General features: G+C 49.9%; 1 protein-coding gene across 1 annotated transcript; it reads right to left on the reverse strand.

Moving 5' to 3' along the window:
- Positions 1-813: 813 nt before the first annotated feature.
- Positions 814-19,800, reverse strand: LOC105473688 (tumor protein p53). The gene is made up of 11 exons (XM_071082299.1): positions 19,587-19,800; positions 9,552-9,653; positions 9,413-9,434; positions 9,049-9,327; positions 8,117-8,300; positions 7,923-8,035; positions 7,249-7,358; positions 6,770-6,906; positions 6,604-6,677; positions 2,996-3,102; positions 814-2,070 (listed from the first exon to the last, which is right to left on the reverse strand). Exons 2-11 carry the CDS (start codon positions 9,623-9,625, stop codon positions 1,989-1,991), a joined length of 1,182 nt encoding a protein of 393 aa, XP_070938400.1. The 5' UTR covers positions 9,626-9,653; positions 19,587-19,800; the 3' UTR covers positions 814-1,988.
- Positions 19,801-20,161: the final 361 nt, after the last annotated feature.

The raw sequence follows: 20,161 nt of genomic DNA on the forward strand, positions 1-20,161 counted from the left end.
ACCCGTCTCCACCACCAGGGAGGAGGAAGGACAAGCCATGTCTGACCGCCCCCCCAAGCACTGGCTCAGACAGCAGTGGGTGATGGGGAAGAGGCTGCCTGCCTCCAGCCCCCCTCCCTGGGAGCCAGCAGCCCTGAGGAGCATGGGCAGGCGATACTGAGCTCCTCAACCCGACTCTCCTCCCTATCCCAAGAAGCCCTTTGAAAGGTTTTCCTGGCAGAGTTTAAAGCTTCAATTCATTCAACCACCTGGCATGAGGCCCAGGATGAGGGGATGCTGGGAAGGCCCTAGCCCCACACCCCTACTCTTACCTTAGCTGCCCCCACTTTCCTGGGACCCTGGCTAGCAGGCCTCCTACTGGGCTCTCTCTATCCAGTAGCACCCACCCCTGTTCCCCTTGGGAACCCAGGTATCCTGCCACTTTCTAGTGGAGCAGATGGCCACCCTGGAGGCTCAGGCTTGCTAAATCAGACATTTAAATCCCGTAATCCTTGGTGAGAGGCTGCCGAGGGGGGAGGTAGTCCAATCCTAGAAGCAGGGGAGGGAGAGAACCTTGTGCCAGCCGTGGCCGGAGGGGAGGAGGGACAGTTGGTTCCTGAGTTATGAATGGAGCCACCCCCCTCCCTTGTTGTCATGCAGCCCGCAGACTGACCCAGTCTCCAGCCTTTGTTCCCCTCCCGGAACCCGGGCCCTGGGCCCCCCAGCCCACACTCCTTGCAGACTCAGGTTGCTGCTTCCCAGCACCTCGTCACTCACCCCTGCACCTGCTGACCCTGGTAGCCTGCACTGGCATTCACTCCTCAGACACACAGGTGACAGCAAAGTTTTATTGTAAAATAAGAGATCGGTATAAAAATTGGATATAAAAAGGGAGGAGGGGAAGGGTGGGGTGAAAATGCAGACGTGCTTGCAGAATGTAAAAGAGGTTGACCCTTCCGGCTGGACGTGGTGGCTCACACTTGTAATCCCAGAACTCTGGGAGGCTGAGGCAGGTGGATCACCTGAGCCCAGGAGTTTGAGACCAGCCTGGGCAACATTGTGAGACCCCATCTCTACCAAACATGCAAAAATTGGCTGGCCATGGTGGCATGAACCTGTGGTCCCAGCTACTCCGGAGGCTGAGGCAGGACTGCTTGAGCCAGGGAGGCAAAGGCTGCAGTGAGCCAAGATCACGCCACTCCACTTCAGCCTGGGCAACAGAGTGAGACCCAGTCTCAAAGAAAAAAAAAAAGAAAAAAAAAAAAAGAAATTGACCCTGAGCATAAAACAAGTCTTGGTGGATCCAGATCATCATAGACAAGAGATGAAATCCTCCAGGGTGTGGGATGGGGTGAGATTTCCTTTTAGGTGCTAAGGTTCACCAACAGGTTCTCAGACAAGGGTTTGGCCGGGCCAACAGGGACTTGGCAACTCCCTCTACCTAACAGCTGCCCAGCTGTAGAAACTACCAACCCACCGACCAACAGGGAGAGGGAACGAGCACCCTCAAGGGGGTCAAGTTCTAGACCCCATGTAATAAAAGGTGGTTTCAAGGCCAGATGTACATTATTTCATTAACCCTCACAACGCACTCTGTGAGGTAGGTGCAAATGCCAGCATTTCATAGATATGGGCCTTGAAGTTAGAGGAAATTCAACAGTGAGGGACAGCTTCCCTGGTTAGTACGGTGAAGTGGGGTGCCACCTAGAATGTGGCTGATTGTAAACTAACCCTTACCTGCAAGAACATTTCTTACATCTCCCAAACATCCCTCACAGTAAAAACCTTAAAATCTAAGCTGGTTATGTCCTACCCCCCATCCTCCTCCCCACAACAAAACACCAGTGCAGGCCAACTTGTTCAGTCGAGCCCCGGGACAAAGCAAACGGAACTCCTGGGTGCTCCTGATGCACACCTATTGCAAGCAAGGGTTTAAAGACCCAGAACTCAAAATGGCAGGGGAGGGATGGGGGTGGGAGGCTCAGTGGGGGAACAAGAAGCTGAGAATGTCAGTCTGAGTCAGGCCCCTCTGTCTTGAACATGAATTTTTTATGGCGGGAGGTAGATTGCCCCTTCTTGGACTTCAGGTGGCTGTAGGAGACAGAAGCAGGGAGGAGAGACGACATCACATGAGTGAGAGGGTCTGTGCCCCTTTTCCCTGACCAATGCGTTGAAGGGCCTAAGGCTGGGACAAGGGGAATTCAAATCAAGATGATGGCCACATCCCAGGCAAATGTTTACTGAGCACCTCAGAGTATTGGCGTGTATTAGACTCATCATCTTCCCTTACCCCATTTTATTTTATTTTTTTAGTTTTTTTGAGATGGAGTTTCACTCTTGTTGCCCAGGCTGGAGTGCAATGGCGGGGTCTCGGCTCACCGCAACCTCCGCCTCCCGGGTTCAAGTGATTCTCCTGCCTCAGCCTCCCGAGTAGCTGGGATTACAAGCATGCGCCACCACGCTCGACTAATTTTGTATTTTTAGTAGAGACGGGGTTTCTCCATGTTGGTCAGGCTGGGCTCAAACTCCAGACCTCAGGTGATCCACCCGCCTCGGCCTCCCAGAGAGCTGGGATTACAGGCGTGAGTCATTGTGCCTGGCCCCTTTACCCCATTTTATAGATAAGGAAACTGAGTCTGACGGGGGTCACCTAGGACCTGCCAGTGCATGGCAGGGCTGAGTATATGACCTGAAACTCTGGCTCTACTCAACATTACACAATTATGAGGCCCCTCCTTGAGACCCTCCAGCTCTGGGCTCGGAGATGCTGAGAATGGCAAAGAACTATCCACACATCCACACTTGTCCCTGGGTTTGGAGGTTCTGTGGATACACTGAAGCAAGAATGTGGTTATAGGATTCAACTGGAGGAAGACTAAAAAACTGTGCAGGGCTGGGACCCAGTGAGATGGGGTCAGCTGCCTTTGACCATGAAGGCAGGATGAGAATGGAATCCTATGGCTTCCAACATAGGGGGGCAGGGGAGTAGGGCCAGGAACGGTCTGAGGTCACTCACCTGGAGTGAGCCCTGCTCCCCGCTGGCTCTTTCCCAGCCTGGGCATCCTTGAGTTCCAAGGCCTCATTCAGCTCTCGGAACATCTCGAAGCGCTCACGCCCACGGATCTGCAGCCAGAGAGGAGGGGGAGAAATAAATATACACACAGTACCTGAGCTAAAAAATGGTTCAACCTACAATTGTTTGACTTTATGATGGTACAAAAGCAACATGCATTTAGTAGAAACTGTACTTCAAGTATCTATACAGCTGACTTTTAAAAACTTTATTTATTGGCCGGGCGCGGTGGCTCATGCCTGTAATGCCAGCACTTTGGGAGGCCGAGGCGGGCGGATCATAAGATCAGAAGATCGAGACCACGGTGAAACCCCGTCTCTACTAAAAATACAAAAAATTAGCCAGTCGCGGTAGTGGGCGCCTGTAGTCCCAGCTACTTAGGAGGCTGAGGCAGGATAATGGCGTGAACCCGGGAGGCGAAGCTCGCAGTGAGCCGAGATCGCGCCACTGTACTCCAGCCTGGGGGACACAGCGAGACTCCGTCTCAAAAAAAAAAAAACTTTATTTATTTATTTATTTATTTATTTATTTATTTATTTATTTATTTTTGAGATGGAGTCTTGCTCTGCCGCCCAGGCGGGAGTGCAATGACGCAATCTCAGCTCATTGCAATCTCCGCCTCCTGGGTTCAAGTGATTCTTGTACCTCAGCCTCCCGAGTAGCTGGGACTACAGGTGTGTGCCACCACACCCGGCTAATTTTTGTGTTTTTAGTAGACGGGGCTTCACCATGTTAGCCAGGCTGGTTTCCAACTCCTGATGTCAGGTGATCCACCCACCTCCGCCTCCCAGAGTGGTGGGATTACAGATGGGAGCCACCGTGCCCGGCCCTTTTTTTTTTTTTTTTTTTTAATTTTTTTTTTTTGAGACGGAGTCTCGCTCTGTCGCCCAGGCTGGAGTGCAGTGGCCGGATCTCAGCTCACTGCAAGCTCCGCCTCCCGGGTTCACGCCATTCTCCTGCCTCAGCCTCCGGAGTAGCTGGGACTACAGGCGCCCGCCACCACGCCCGGCTAGTTTTTTGTATTTTTTAGTAGAGACGGGGTTTCACCATGTTAGCCAGGATGGTCTTGATCTCCTGACCTCGTGATCCGCCCATCTCGGCCTCCCAAAGTGCTGGGATTACAGGCTTGAGCCACCGCGCCCGGCCACCCGGCCCTTTTTTAGATTTTAGAGATGATGTCTTGCTATGTTGTTCAGGCTGGACTCAAACTCTTGGGCTCAAGTGATCCTCCTGCCTTAGCCTCTCAAGTAACTGGGACTAGAGGTGCAAGCAACTGTGCCTCGTTTCTTTTCTTTTTTTTTTTTTTGAGACAGAGTCTCACTCTATTGCCTAGGCTGGAGTGCAGTGGAGCCATCTCAGCTCACTGCTACTCCACCTCCTGGTTCAAGCGATTCTCCTGCCTCAGCCTCTCAAGTAGCTGAGATTACAGGCACCCGCCATCATGCCTGGTTAATTTTTGTATTTTAGTAGAGATGGGGTTTCACCATGTTGGCCAGACTGGTCTCGATCTCCTGATCTCGTGATCCACCCGCCTCGGCCTCCCAAAGTGCTAGGATTACAGGTGTGAGCCACCGTGCCTGGCCTTTTCTGAGTCTCGCTCTGTGCCCAGGCTGTGCCCGGCCTGACTGTGCCTCCTTTCATGCAACCATGCTGTTTCCCACTTTCAGTAACAATATTCAATAAATCACATGAGATATACAACACTACTATAAAATAGGCTTTGTGTTAGATGACTTTGCCCAACGGTAGGGTAACTTAAATGTTCTGAACATGTTTCAACTAAGCTAGGGCTGAGTGTGGTAGCTCGTGCCTGTAATCCCAGTACTTGGGGGAGGCTGAGGTGGAAGGATTGATTGAGCCCAGGGGTTTGATACCAGCATGGGCAACATAGCAAGACCTTAACTTCACAGAAAATAAAAAATTAGCTGGGTGTCGTGGCATGTGCCTGTAGTCCTAGCTACTTGGGGGGCTGAAATCACTGAAGCCCGGGGAGGTCAAGGCTGCAGTGAGCTGAGATCGTGCCACTGCACTCTAGCCTGAATGAGAGAGACAGACTCTGTCTTAAAATAAATAAATAAATAAATAAATAAATAAATAAATAATAAAAATTAGCTGGGCATGGTGGCTCACACCTGTAATCCCAGCACTTTGGGAGGCCAAGGCGGGCGGATCACATGGTCAGGAGTTTGAGACCAGCCTGGCCAACATAGTGAAACCCCATCTCTACTAAAAATACAAAAATTAGCCGGGTGTGGCGGCAGGCGCTTGTAGTCCCAGCTACTCAGTAGGCTGAGGCACGAGAATCGCTTGAACCCGGGAGGCAGAGGTTGCAGTGAGCTGAGATTGTGCCACTGCACTCCAGCCTGGGCAACAGAGTGAGACTCCGTCTCAAAAAAAAAAATAATAATAATTAAAAAAAAAAAAAAAAAAATTAGGCAGGCATGGTGGTGTGGGCCTATAGTTCCAGCGACTTGGGAGGCTGAGCTGGGAGGATGGATGGAGCCTGGGAGGTGGAGGCTACAGTGAGCTGTGACTGCACTACTGCACTCTATCCAGTCTGGGTGACTGAGCAAGACCTTGTCTCAAAAAAGTAGGCTAGAGACCAGCCTGGGCACTACAGTGAGACCCTATCTCTACAAAAAATTTAAAAAATTAGCTGGGTGTGGTGGTGTACGCCTGTGGTCCTAGCTACTGGGCAGGCAGAGGTGGCGGGATTGCTTGAGCCCAGGAGTTCGAGGGTATAATGAGCTATGATCACATCACTGTAATCCAGCCTGGGCAACAGAGCAAGATGCTGTCTCCATTAAAAATAAAGTAAAAGTAGACTAAAAAAAGCAGGCCGGGTACAGTGGCTCACGCCTGTAATCTCAGCACTTTGGGAGGCCGAGGCAGGTGGATCACAAGGTCAGGAGTTCGAGACCAGCCTGGCCAACATGGTGAAACCTCATCTCTACTAAAAAAAACCCAAAAAACAAAAAAAAACCCAAAAATCAGCTGGGCGTGGTGGCGGGTGCCTGTAATCCCAGCTACTCAGTAGGCTGAGGCAGGAGAATCGCTTGAACCTGGGAGGCAGAGGTTGCAGTGAGCCGAGATCCCGCCACTGCACTCCAGCCCGGGCGACAGAGTGAGACTTCGTCTCAAAAAAAAAAAAAAAAAAAAAGTAGGCTAGGCTAAGCTATGATGTTCCTTAGATTAGGTGTATTAAATCCATTTTCAACTTACAATATTTTCAACTTACGACGAGTTTATCAGGAAGTAACACCATCGTAAGTCAAGTAGCATCTGTATCAGGCAAAGTCATAGAACCATTTTCATGCTCTCTTTAACAATTTTCTTTTTGAAAGGTGGTCTGGTCCTTTAAAATATATATTATGGTATAAGTTGGTGTTCTGATGTTAGTTAGGTACAACCAGGAGCCATTGTCTTTGAGGCATCACTGCCCCCTGATGGCAAATGCCCCAATTGCAGGTACAGCAGTCAAGAAGAAAATGGCATTTTGAGTGTTAGACTAGAAACTTTCCACTTGATAAGAGGTCCCAAGACTTTAGTACCTGAAGGGTGAAATATTCTCCATCCAGTGGTTTCTTCTTTGGCTGGGGAGAGGAGCTGGTGTTGTTGGGCAGTGCTAGGAAAGAGGCAAGGAAAGGTGATAAAAGTGAATCTGGGGCATAACTGCACCCTTGGTCTCCTCCACCGCTTCTTGTCCTGCTTGCTTACCTCGCTTAGTGCTCCCAGGGGGCAGCTGGTGGCAAGGCTCCCCTTTCTTGCGGAAATTCTCTTCCTCTGTGCGCCGGTCTCTCCCAGGACAGGCACAAACTCGCACCTCAAAGCTGTTCCGTCCCAGTAGATTACCACTACTCAGGATAGGGAGAGAGAAGCAGGAGGCAGTAAGGAAATCACGTCCTACCTGTCCCATTTAAAAAAACAGGCTCCATCTACTCCCAACCACCCTTGTCCTTTCTGGAGCCTAAGCTCCAGCTCTAGGTAGGTGGACGAGAAGTCACAGGTAACGGGTCCCAAAGCCAGAGAAAAGAAAACGGGGTGGGAACAGTAAGGAGATTCCCCACTGGGGATGTGATGAGAGGCGGATGGGTAGTAGTATGGTAGAAATCAGTAAGAGGTGGGCCCAGGGGTCAGAGGCAAGCAGAGGCTGGGGCACAGCAGGCCAGTGTGCAGGGTGGCACATGGCTTCTGACCTGGAGTCTTCCAGTGTGATAATGGTAAGGATGGGCCTCCGGTTCATGCCGCCCATGCAGGAACTGTTACACATGTAGTTGTAGTGGATGGTGGTACAGTCAGAGCCAACCTAGGAGAGAACATAGGCCCAAGATGAGGCCAGTGGGCCCTGGGGAGACCTGTGGCAAGCAGGGGAGGCCTTTTTTTTTTTTTTTTTGAGACAGGGTCTCGCTGCGTCGCCCAGGCTGGAGTGTAGTGGCACGATCTCAGCTCACTGCAAGCTCCGCCTCCCGGGTTCACGCCATTCTCCTGCCTCAGCCTCCCAAGTAGCTGGGACTACAGGCACCCGCCACCACGCCCGGCTAGTTTTTTGTATTTTTTAGTAGAGACGGGGTTTCACCGTGTTAGCCAGGATGGTCTTGATCTCCTGACCTCGTGATCCGCCCGCCTCGGCCTCCCAGAGTGCTGGGATTACAGGCACGAGCCACCGCGCCCGGCCGAGCAGGGGAGGCCCTTAGCCTCTGTAAGCTTCAGTCTTTTCAACTGTGCAATGGGTGAACCCATTTACTCTGCACATCTCATGGGGTTATGGGGAGGTCAAATAAGCAGGAGAAAGCCCCCCTGCTGCTCACCTGGAGGGCCACTACAACCGCCCTTACCCCCTCCTCCCGGAGACCCCAGTTGCAAACCAGACCTCAGGCGGCTCATAGGGCACCACCACACTATGTCGAAAAGTGTTTCTGTCATCCGAATACTCCACACGCAAATTTCCTTCCACTCGGATAAGGTGCTGAGGAGGGGCCAGTCCTAAGAGAAATCAGTGAGGAATCAGAGGTCTGGGGACCCTGGGCAACCAGCCCTGTCGTCTCTCCAGTCCCAGCTGCTCACCATCGCTGTCTGAGCAGCGCTCATGGTGGGGGCAGCGCCTCACGACCTCCGTCATGTGCTGTGACTGCTTGTAGATGGCCATGGCGCGGACGCGGCTGCCGGGTGGGGGTGTGGAATCAACCCATAGCTGCACGGGGCAGGTCTTGGCCAGCTGGCAAAACATCTTGTTGAGGTCAGGGGAGTACTGTAGGAAGAGGAAGGACACAGAGTTGAAAGTCAGGGCACAAGTGAACAAATAAAGCAACCGGAAGAGGGCAGCAAAGAAACAAATATGCGTAAGCACCTCCTGCAACCCACTAGGCAGCTAGAGAGAGTTGGCGTCTACACCTCAGGAGCTTTTCTGGGTTTTTTTTGAGATAGGATCTTGCTCTGTCACCCAGGCTAGAGCACAGTGGCATGATCATGGCTCACTGCAGCCTCCATCTCCTAGGCTCAAGTGATCTTCCCACCTCAGCCTCCTGAGTGCCTGGGACTATAGGTATGCACCACCATGCCTGGCTAATTTTTTGTATTTTTTTGTAGAGACGAGGTTTCACCATGTTACCCAGGCTGGTCTTGAACTCCTGGGCTCAGGTGATCTGCCCGCCTTGGCCTCTTTGAGAGTGCTGGGATTGCAGGCATGAGCCACCATGCCTGGTCAGGAGGTTATTTTCAAAAGCCAAGGAATAAGCGTGGGTGAAGAAAAAGAAAAGTTCTGCATCCCCAGGAGAGAGGCTGAGGGTGTGATGGGATGGATAAAAGCCCAAATTCAAGGGGGAATATTCAACTTTGGGACAGGGGTCAGAGATCACAGGTTAAGTGGGTAAACTATAAAAAACACTGACAGGAAGCCAAAGGGTGAAGAGGAATCCCAAAGTTCCGAACAGAAGAAATGCAGGGGTATAGGGCCAGGCACTGAAGTCTCATGGAAGCCAGCCCCCAAGGCCACTGACCGTGCAAGTCACAGACTTGGCTGTTCCAGAATGCAGGAAGCCCAGACGGAAACCGTAGCTGCCATGGTAGGTTTTCTGGGAAGGGACAGAGGATGACAGGGGCCAGGAGGGGGCTGGTGCAGGGGCCGCCGGTGTAGGAGCTGCTTGTGTGGGGGCCATGGGGGGAGCAGCCTCTGACATTCTCGGAGCTTCATCTGGACCTGGGTCTTCAGTTAACCATTGTGCAAGATCGTCTGGAGACAGCATCAAATCATCCACTGCTTGGGACGGCAAGGGGGACTGTAGATGGGTGAAAGGAGTAGTCAGAGGACCAGGTCCCCAGCCCCCCGGCCCGCCAGGTCCCCAGCCCAACCCTTGTCCTTACCAGAACGTTGTTTTCAGGAAGTCTGAAAGACAAGAGCAAAAAGTCAGTCCCACGGATTTTTTGCTTCCCACAGGCCTCTGCTAGGGGGCTGGGGTTGGGGTGGGGACAGTGGGTCTGCCCCTCCCATGGATCTACTCACAGTTTCCATAGGTCTGAAAATGTTTCCTGACTCAGAGGGGGCTCGATGCTAGGATCTGACTGCGGCTCCTCCATGGCAGTGACCCGTAAGGCAGTCTGGCTGCTGCAAGGGGAAAAGTGGGGATCCAGCATGAGACACTTCCAACCCTGGGTCACCTGGGCCTGCGGAGAAGGAATCCCTTCCCTCAACACCATGCCAGAGTCTGAGGCAGCATAGCTTCCCGTGGAGTAGGAAAAGAATGGCTGCTTCACATCCTCTCTTCCAGTCTTTCACTACAACCCAAGCGCTCCTGCCCCACCCCTACCAGCCGTGCACTTCTTTGAGGAAAAGATAATCATGAGAGGGACTTCCAACCTTCCCACCACGAAATCCCCAAGACTACCTAAATATGCACCCTATTCCCAACTCCCTTCCTGTATTTACTATTTATTTATTTTTTTGAGATGGAGTCTCGCTCTGTCACCTAGGCTGGAGTGCAATGGCATGATCTCAGCTCCCTGCAACCTCTACCCTCCAGGTTCAAGCCATTCTCCTGCCTCAGTCTCTCGAGTAGCTGGGATTACAGTCAAGTGCCACCACACCCAGCTAACTTTTGTATTTTTTAGTAGAGACAGGGTTTTGCCATGTTGGCCAGGCTGGTCTCGAACTCCTGACCTCAGGTGATCCGCCCGCCTTGGCCTCCTAAAGTGCCAGGATTACAGGCGTGAGCCACCGCGCCCTGCTCCCACTTCCTGTTAACAAGGATGCAGTCATTCTCAGCCTGCAATCTCTGTGTGGGAAAAGACACCCCCTCGGCTCCCACCCTTCCCCACCTGATACCTGGCTCCGCTTCTTTGATTCCTTTCACTGCAAAGCTTCTGGAAGAACAACTGTCTCACCATTCACCTGGCCATTCTCTTGGGACACTCCTCAGCCCTGCGTTTACAAACCCCTCCCGAATGCCCCTTCTCAGCTTCTTTAATCTCATCTCTTACCAACCACTCCCTCTTCCCCAAAAGCTCTAGCTACACCGGCTGCCCTTCTCTGCTAATCAACTGGTGGTCCTGGCCAACCGGAACACAGGGGTAGGCTCCTTCCCACGCAGACTTCAAGTCATCCTACTTTAATTCACATCACCTTATTTGCATTCTCATAGCACTTACATTGTCTAATACTTTTCCTTATTTATTTCATCTGTTTCCTCTAATAGCATATACACTTCCTAAGGGCAGGGCAGTGATCTATCTCGTTGTCTTGCTGACCAAAGTATTAGATCACAATGCCTTGCACCTGCTTGGGCTCAATAAATGTGAGTAACACACGAGCCTGCTATATGAGAGGTCAAGGGAGCAAGAAGGAGCAAGGGGCAGCCCCTGTGTGGACCAGCATCTTGCACGAAGTTATGCAACTATCATCTCACCTTCTCCCTGACAAGCTTTCAAAGGCTTTGCCATGTTCTTTCTCTCTGTTTTTTCTTTTTTTTTTAATGAGACAGAGTTTCGCTCTTTTCACCCAGGCTGCAGTGGTACAATCTAGGCTCACTGCAACCTCTGCCTTCTGGTTTCAAGCGATTCTCCTGCCTTAGCCTACCGAGTAGCTGGGATTACAGGCGCCTGCCACCACGCCTGGCTAAATTTTTTGTATTTTTATTAGAGATAGGGTTTCACCACGTTGGCCCGGCTGGTGTCAAACTCCTGACCTTGTGATCCACCTGCCTCGGCCTTCCAAAGCGTTAGGATTACAGGTGTGAGCCACCGCGCCCGGCCCGCCATGTTCTTTCTTTCTTTCTTTCTTTCTTTCTTTCTTTTTTTTGAGGCAGGGTCTTGCTTTGTTGCCCAGGCTACGATGCAGTAGTGCAATCATGGCTTACTACAGCCTCAGACTCCTGGGCTCAGTGATTCTCCTGCCTCAGCCTCCCAAGTAGCTGGGACCACAGAGGACTGCCTGGCTAATTTTTTAGTTTTTTTTCTTTCTTTTTCTTTTTTGGAGATGGAGTCTCGCTCTGTCGCCCAGGCTGGAGTGTAGTGGTACGATCTCGACTCACTGCAACCTCCACCTCCCAGGTTCAATAGATCCTCTTGCCTCAGCTTCCTGAGTAGCTGAGATTACAGGCGCCCACCACTGCACCCGACTAATTTTTTGTATTTTTAGCAGAGATGGGGTTTTGCCATGTTGGCCAGGCTGGTTTCGAACTCCTGACCTCAGGTGATCCTCCCGCCTCCGCCTCCCAAAGTGCTGGGATTACAGGCGTGAGCCACCGCGCCCAGCCAATTTTTGAGTTTTTTTGTAGAGGCAGGGTTTCACTATGTTGCCCAGGCAGGATGCTCTTTCTTTTTTTTTTAGTTGAGTTTTTTTTTTTTTTTTCCCAGGGATGCTCTCTTTATGTCAAATTTGTCATCAGATTTGCTAAGAAACATGCCCACTGAAAGTGTTCATTACACTTTTCTGTTTATTTATTTATTTATTTATTTATTTATTGAGACAGAGTTTCGCTCTTGTTGCCCAGGCTGGAGTGCACTGGCATGATCTCGGCTAACTGCAACCTCCACCTCCCGAGTTCAAGTGATTCTCCTGCCTCAGCCTCCCTAGTAGCTGGGATTACAGGCATGTGCCACCACGCCCAGCTAATTTTGTGTTTTTAGTAGAGAGGGGGTTTCTCCATATTGGTCAGGTTGGTCTCGAACTCCCGACCTCAGGTGATCTGCCCGCCTTGGCCTCCCAAAGTGCTGCGATTATAGGCATGAGCCACCGCGCCCAGCCCACTTTTCTGTTTTTTGCAGTGACAAAACATCCCCCTACCAAACAGCTCCTTTAATGCCAGGCTCTTATTTTATTTTATTTTTGAGACAGAGTCTCAGCTCTTGTTGCCCAGGCTGGAGTGCAGTGGCGCGACCTCTTCTCACTGCAACCTCTGCCTCCCGGATTCAAATGATTCTCCTGAGTAGCTGGGATTACAGGCCACCACACCTGGCTAATTTTGTATTTTTAGTAGAGACAGGGTTTCACCATGTTAGTCAGGCTGGTCTTGAACTCCCGACCTCAGGTGATCTGCCCGCCTCAGCCTCGTAAAGTGCTGGGATTACAAGCATGAACCACCAAGCGTGGCCTAGTACCCTGTGTATTATGGGAAATGTAAAGAGCTGAGGAAAGTGCTGGACACACAGTAAGAGCTCAATAAAGGTTAGCTGTTTCTGCAGTTGTTCTATATTATTATTCTAGAGAGAACTGTGTGATTGTTAGTGTGGATCTGTGGTACTGCCCCCACCCCCACTCCATTAATGCAAGTCCACCTCCTTCAGGGAACTATTCAGTCAACAGGTCAGGAGGTGCTGTCCTGAAATAGGGGGCCCAAAGTCTCAATCCCACTTGGAGGGACACATTTCCACACACAGGAGGTCTCTCTGTCTTCACCTCTCAAGTCTTCAGTAGCAACTAAAATCTCAGTGTTTTTCAAAGCAGGGCCTTTCCGGGGGTACCAGCATCAGAGGGCCAGGATACAAATGTGCCAAGCTGAATTAGGCCTTCCAAATGGCCAGGGAGCCAAAAGAAATGCAGGTACCCTTGGCTGGGTGGGAAGGCAATGAGCTCAACTGAGACTCCAAACAGGGGCAGGCCTGACCAGAATCATAACAGTGGCTGCTGGTATCAGCCCTGAAGGCCTATATGCCCGGTGATTCCCTAAACAACATAGTACGACAAGTACTTACATACACACTTGTATGTACATTAGCATTTTCATTGTATGGGGGTAATGTAAGTAATCTAGAGATAGTTCAAACTATATGGGAGGATATGTGTAGGTTAAATGCAAATACTATACCATCTTATATATGGGACTTAGACATCTGTGGGTTTGGTGTGTGAGGCGTCCCAGAACCAAGCCCCTACAGATAGAGGGATAACTATATTGCCCTGTAACCTGCAACCTTGCTGTATTTATTAGTTTTGGTAGCTTTTTATGGATTTCCCATTAGGGCTTTTTCTTTTGAGATAGAATTTCACTCTTTTTTTTTTTTTTTTTTTGAGACAGAATCTCACTCTGTTGCCTGGCCTGGAGTGCAATGGCATGATCTCGGCTCACTGCAACCTCCACTTCCCAGGTTCAAGCAATTCTCCTGCCTCAGCCTTCTGAGTACCTGGGATTAGAGGTGCCTGTCACCATGCCTGGCTAATGTTTTGTATTTTTATTAGAGATGGGGTTTCACCATGTTGGCCAGGCTGGTCCAGATGAGCCACCTGCCTCAGCCTCTTAAAGTGCTAGGATTACAGGCATGAGCCACCACGCCCGGCCCCATTAGGACATGTATGTATAGAATCATACTGGCTGTGAATATAAGTTTCATTTCTTTCTAATCGTTATTTCTTTTTTCTTTCCTTTTTTTTTTCTTTGAGATGGAGTTTTGCTCTTGTCGCCCAGGCTGGAGCGCAATGGGATGATCTCGGCTCACTGCAACCTCTGCCTCTTGGGTTCAAGTTATTCTCCTGCCTCAGCCTCCCAAGTAGCTGGGACTACAGGCGCCCGCCACCACGCCCGGCTAATTTTTTTTGTATTTTCAGTAGAGATGGGGTTTCAGCATGTTAGCCAGGATGGTCTCGATCTCCTGACCTTGTGATCTGCCCGCCTCGGCCTCCCAAAGTGTTGGGATTACAGGCGTGAGCCACTGCGCCCGGCAGCATTGAGTTTTCTACCATTATGTATGCTGCTAGTGGAACTCTGATTGTGGATGCCCTGTTATCAAACCAGGTAAGTTTCCTTTCCCTAGTTTGCTAGGAGGTTGGTTTGTTTGTAATTATGCATATGTGTTGAATATCCTTAACTGCTTTTGCTGCATCTGTTGAAATGATCATAGGGTTATGTTTCAATTTGCTAATGTGGTGAATTACACAGACTGATTTTTTTTCCCCAGTAAAGACCAGCCTGGCTATGTTGCTCAGGCTGGTCTTGAAATCCTGGACTCTTTTTGAATGTTAAATCAACTACAATCCTGAGATAAACCTTGTTTGGTTAGAATGTATTTATGCTTTTACTTTTTCTTTTTTTGAGATGGAGTCTCACTTTGTTGCCCAGGCTGGAGTACAATGGTGTGATCCCAGCTGACTGCAACCTCCGCCTCCTGGGTTCAAGTGATTCTCCTGCCTCAGATTCCCAAGCAGCTGGGATTACAGGTGCCCACCACCATGCCCAGCTAATTTTTTATTTTATTTTTTTTTTTTTGAGACGGAGTCTTGCTCTGTCACCCAGGCTGGAGTGCAGTGGCCGGATCTCAGCTCACTGCAAGCTCCGCCTCCCGGGTTTACGCCATTCTCCTGCCTCAGCCTCCCGAGTAGCTGGGACTACAGGCGCCCGCCACCGCGCCCGGCTAGTTTTTTGTATTTTTAGTAGAGACGGGGTTTCACCGTGTTAGCCAGGATGGTCTCGATCTCCTGACCTCGTGATCCGCCCGTCTCGGCCTCCCAAAGTGCTGGGATTACAGGCTTGAGCCACCGCGCCCGGCCTCGCTAATTTTTTTTTTTGAGACAAAGTCTTGCTCTGTCACCCAGGCTGGAGTGCAGTGGCATGAACTTGGCTCCCTGCAACCTCCGCCTCCCGGGTTCAAGCAATTCTGCCTCAGCCTCCTGAGTAGCTGGGATTACAGGCAGGTGCCACCACACCGGCTAATTTTTGTATTTTTAGTAGACACGGGGTTTCACCATGTTTGTCAGGCTTGTCTCGAACTCCTGACCTCGTGATCTGCCCACCTCAGCCTCCCAAAGTGCTGGGATTACAGGCGTGAGCCACCGTGCCCAGCCTAATTTTTGTATTTTTATTAAAAACGGCGTTTCACCATGTTGGTCAGGCTGGTCTCAAACTCCTGACCTCAAGTGATCCGCCTGCCTCGGCCTCCCAAAGTACTGGGATTACAGGCGTGAGTCACTGCGCCTGGCCTATTTATCCTTTTTTCTATATTACCAGGTTTGGTTTGCTAGAATTTGTTAGTTTTTGCATGTATATGCTAACAGGAATATTGGTCTAAATTTTCTTTTCTTGCAATGTCCTCGTTTGGTTTTGGTACCAGGATTATGTTGGCTTCAAAAACAAGTTGGGAAATGTTCCTCTATTTTCTTTTTCTTTTTTTTCTGAGACAGAGTCCCACTCTGTTGCCCAGGCTGGAGTACAGTGGCACAATCTTGGCTCACTGCAACCTCTGCTTCCCAGATTCAAGTGATTCTTGTGCCTCAGCCTCCTGAGTAACTCGGATTACAGGTACGTGCCACCACGCCTAGCTAATTTTTGTATTTTTATTTTTTATTTTGAGACGGAGTCTTGCTCAGTCGCCCAGGCTGGAGTGCAGTGGCCAGATCTCAGCTCACTGCAAGCTCCGCCTCCTGGGTTTACGCCATTCTCCTGCCTCAGCCTCCCGAGTAGCTGGGACTACAGGTGCCGGCCACCTCGCCCGGCTAGTTTTTTGTATTTTTTAGTAGAGACAGGGTTTCATCGTGTTAGCCAGGATGGTCTCGATCTCCCGACCTCGTGATCCGCCCGTCTCGGCCTCCCAAAGTGCTGGGATTACAGGCTTGAGCCACCGCACCCGGCCTAATTTTTGTATTTTTAGTAGAGATGGGGTTTCGACATGTTGGCCAGGCTGGTCTTGAACTCCCGACCTCAAGTGATTCCTGTCTCGGCGTACCTGGGATTATAGGTATGAGTCACTGCGCCCAGTCTGTTCCTCTATTTTCTGAGGAGTTTGTGTAAGATGGGTACTGTTTCTTCCTCAAACGTTTAAAGAGAGCAAAGAACAGAGGAGATAAATAGAAAATAGCACTAAGAAGTCAGGCATGGTGGCTCACACCTGTAATCCCAGCACTTTGGGAGGCCGAGATGGGATGAAAGCTTGAGGCCAGCCATTTGAGACCAGCCTGGGCAACATAGTGAGATCCTGTCAACACAAAAAAATAAAACAGTTAGCTGGGTATGCTGGAGTAGTCCCAGCTACTTGTGAGGCTGAGGCTAAAGGACTGCTTGAGCCCAGGGGTTCAAGGCTGCAGTGAGCCTTGATTGTGCCATTGTACTCTAGCTTGGGCAACAGTGTGAGTCCCTGTCTCAAAAATTAAAAAAGAAAAAAAGAAAATAGCACTAAAATGGTAGCCCCATACTCCAACTGTACAATAATTAAAGTTAAAAGCATTCAGTAGAGAAAGGAAGCCTATTTCAACAAGTGGAGACAGAATACCTGGATTTCCATACAGGAAACATACCAGAGACTGACTTCTACACCTCACACCATAAACAATTCATTTTAAGAATTAATTAATGGCTCAAGGACGTTAGTGTAAAACTTACAACCATAAAGGTCCTAAAAGAAAATATAGTATTTTCATGATTCTGGGGTAAAAAAAAAAAAAAATGTCCTAAACAGGACAAGGCAAATACTGAACCTAAAAAAGACAAATCCACTCCTCTTAAGATACTGTAAACTCTGTAAAGCAAACAAATAGGCAAGCAACAGATCAGAAGAAAACATTCAGGACACATGTATCTGATAAAGGACTTGTATCCAAAATGTATAAAGCAGTCCCACAACTGAAGCATAAAAACAAACAAAAGACCAAAATAACAGGCAAGACTTGAAGAGCTACTTTACAAACAAAATACGAATGGCCAATAGGCACATGAAAAAATGCTGAACATCCTTAGTCAACAGAGAACTGTAAATTACAACCACAAGGATATACCACATTAGAAAGACTGACAATACCCAATGTCCGGAAGGCTGTGGCACAACCATAATAACTCCCATACCTTGCTAGTTGGAGTGTAAAATGGTACAACCGCTCTGGAAAACTCAGAGCTTCTGATAAAGTTCAAAATACATCTACTTTTTATTTCCAAACTCGCAATTCCCCTCCTAAGTACTTCTCCAAGAAACACAAAAACATATGATCACAAAAACAATTGTACAAGAATGTTTATAGCAGCTTTATTTCATAACCCCAAATGGAAACAACTCAAAAGGCCATCAAAAGAACGGATATACAATCGATGGGCTATACTAAATGAAAAGGAGCAAAATACTGATATATACAACTACATGAACGAATGTCAGACAGCACATTGAAGGACAGAAGCCGACAAAAAGGAGCACATAATGTATGATTTTTTTTTTTTGAGACAGAGTTTCGTTCTTGTCGCCCAGGCTGGAGTGCAGTGGCACGATCTTGGCTTACTGCAACTTCTGCCTCCCGGGTTCAAGCGATTCTCCTGCCTCAGCCTCCCGAATAGCTGGGATTACAGGCGCCCACCACGCCCAGTTAATTTTTGTATTTTTTAGTAGAGACGGGGCTTCACCATGTTGGCCAGGCTGGTCTGGAACTCCTATCCTCAAGTAATCCGCCTGCCTCAGCCTCCCAAAGTGCAGGCGTGAGCCACCGCGCCCAGCCTGATTCCATTTTATATGAAGTTCTCCGACAGGCAAAATGGTTATAGAGATCAAAATAAAGGTGGGGTCGGGAATCGACTGGGAAGAGGGGCGATGAAACGCTTCTGGGACGATGAAATGGGTCTCTGACTTGGTAGGCATCACGCAGTGGTTAGGGCCAAAACTCATCTTCCTGTACACTTGGTCTGTGCACTGAGCTGTGTGTAAATGCCACCTCGATTTAGGAAAAAGATGACGTATGTACGGCACAAAGTGCCCGGTACGCGGCAGGTGCATGGGGAGAAACTGCGGAATGAAACAACAGCGAGCTAAGAGATGGGTAACCGGCAGAAATGAATTCGAGTTCCGCCTCCTACCGGGAAGAACCGGCTCGGGTCGGAGGGCTGCACGGAGGACCACACGGACGCCTGCGGGCCCGCCCCTTCCGCTTCACGACGTTCGGCCTGCGTCTGGAACTGGAATGGCCTAGCCCAAAGCCAGATAACAGGTAGATTGTTTTTCCGACAGATTATCAAACGATCCATTATTGCACTCTTTCAAAATTTGATTATCAGACGTACCCATTCTTTTTTTTTTTCCTCCGGAAAGATGAGATGTACTCATTCTTGAAAATACCCCCCGGGCTTGCCTTCTGCACACTTCTTTCCCTCCCTGTCTCACGCCATGGTAGCGTCCACCTAGGTTGCAGGCGACCCGCGGGGTGGGGCACACCATTCAAAGAAGGGGAGGGATTGAGGTTTGCATCAAAACAAATACCCCTGCCTTTGCAAAGGCCATAACCAAGTAATCCAGAAAAAAAAAGTGCGGGCGGAGAATAGCAACCTCCCTCTGCAAGTAAAAGGAACCGGCCTAAAGGACATTTTTTCTCTCTCTCCTCCCCTCTCATCGGGTGAATAGTGAGCTGCTCCGGCAAAAAGAAACCGGAAATGCTGCTGCCAGAAGCAGAAATGTAAATGTGGAGCCAAACAATAACAGGGCTGCCGGCCCTCTCAGATTGAGATGGTCCTCCTCGGCCTGGCGGGCAAACCCCTCGTTTAGCATTTCTCACTTCCACGACTGACAGCCTTCAGTTGGATTTTCTCCATCTAGCGGAGCCAAGGGCTGGCTGGAAAGATCGCTGCAGGAAGGACAAAGGTCCGGAAGTTGTGGGACCTTAGCAGCTTGGGCTCCCCGGATCACCTCCAAATGATCATTTCGGAATGGAGCCCGAGGTTTCACTAGAATGCCATGGGCTCTAAAATATACAGCCATGAGTTCTCAATGTTTCGAGATCCAAAAGTCTCAGATCTCAATGCTTTGTGCATCTTCTATTTCAGGGATTCCCTACGCCTAGCACCGGGTAGATGTGCAAAGGAGTACCCTTTAGGCCGGCTCAAGGTTCCCCAAAGCTCCACTTCTCTGCCTAGGCGTTCAACTTTGAGTTCGGATGGTCCTAACATCCCCACCATCTACACCCAGGTCTCCCAACAATGCAACTCCTATGTTGATCCCTCTAGCCAAGCTTCCATCCCACTCACCCCAAACTCGCTAAGTCCCCACTGCCCCACCCCCAGCCCCAGCGATTCTCCCGAGCTGAAAATACACGGGGCCGATAGCCCGTGACTCAGAGAGGACTCATCAAGTTCAGTCAGGAGCTTACCCAATCCTCAGGGAAGCGTGTCACCGTCTTGGAAAGCACGCTCCCAGCCCGGACGCCAAGTGTTCCCGGAGCCCCGCAGCTACCTGCTGCCTGGATGGTGGCTCTAGACTTTTGAGAAGCTCAAAACTTTTAGCGCCAGTCGAGCACATGGGAGGGGAAAACCCCAATCCCATCAACCCCTGCGAGGCTCCTGGCACAAAGCTGGACAGTCGCCATGACAAGTAAGGGCAAGTAATCCGCCCGCTGGAGGAAGCAAAGGAAATGGAATTGGGGAGGAGGGTGCAGAGAGAGTCAGGATTCTCGCCGAACTGGTGCCGTAGATACTAACATTTTGGGGTGGAAAATTCTACGAGCCAGAGCTGTGAGGGCAGAATTGGTGGAAACCATTTTGGAGGAATCCTGCGCTGTGTCAAATATGAAGGGTGGAAGGAAGAAAGCTTTTGCGTTTGCTCTCAGCTGGATCCTTTCTTCTCAACAGCTAAAATGTCATTTTTTAGGAAGGCTTTCCTTAATATCTCACGCTAACGTTTTCTCCCACATACTTTGTATCACACCATCTTGTTTAATCTTCACAA

The sequence above is a fragment of the Macaca nemestrina genome, chromosome 17 (genome assembly GCF_043159975.1).
Source record: "Macaca nemestrina isolate mMacNem1 chromosome 17, mMacNem.hap1, whole genome shotgun sequence".
NCBI classification, from domain to species: Eukaryota; Metazoa; Chordata; class Mammalia; order Primates; family Cercopithecidae; genus Macaca; species Macaca nemestrina.

Bases quoted from the DNA above. Each gene is read 5' to 3' on its own strand.
- LOC105473688 (XM_071082299.1), bottom strand. From the start codon at position 9,625: ATGGAGGAGCCGCAGTCAGATCCTAGCATCGAGCCCCCTCTGAGTCAG. The intron at 9,435-9,551 runs GTGAGTAGATCC...CTTGTCTTTCAG, and splicing joins TTTTCAGACCTATGGAAACT to ACTTCCTGAAAACAACGTTC. The intron at 7,359-7,922 runs GTCTGGTTTGCA...GTTCTCTCCTAG, and splicing joins TGCCCTATGAGCCGCCTGAG to GTTGGCTCTGACTGTACCAC.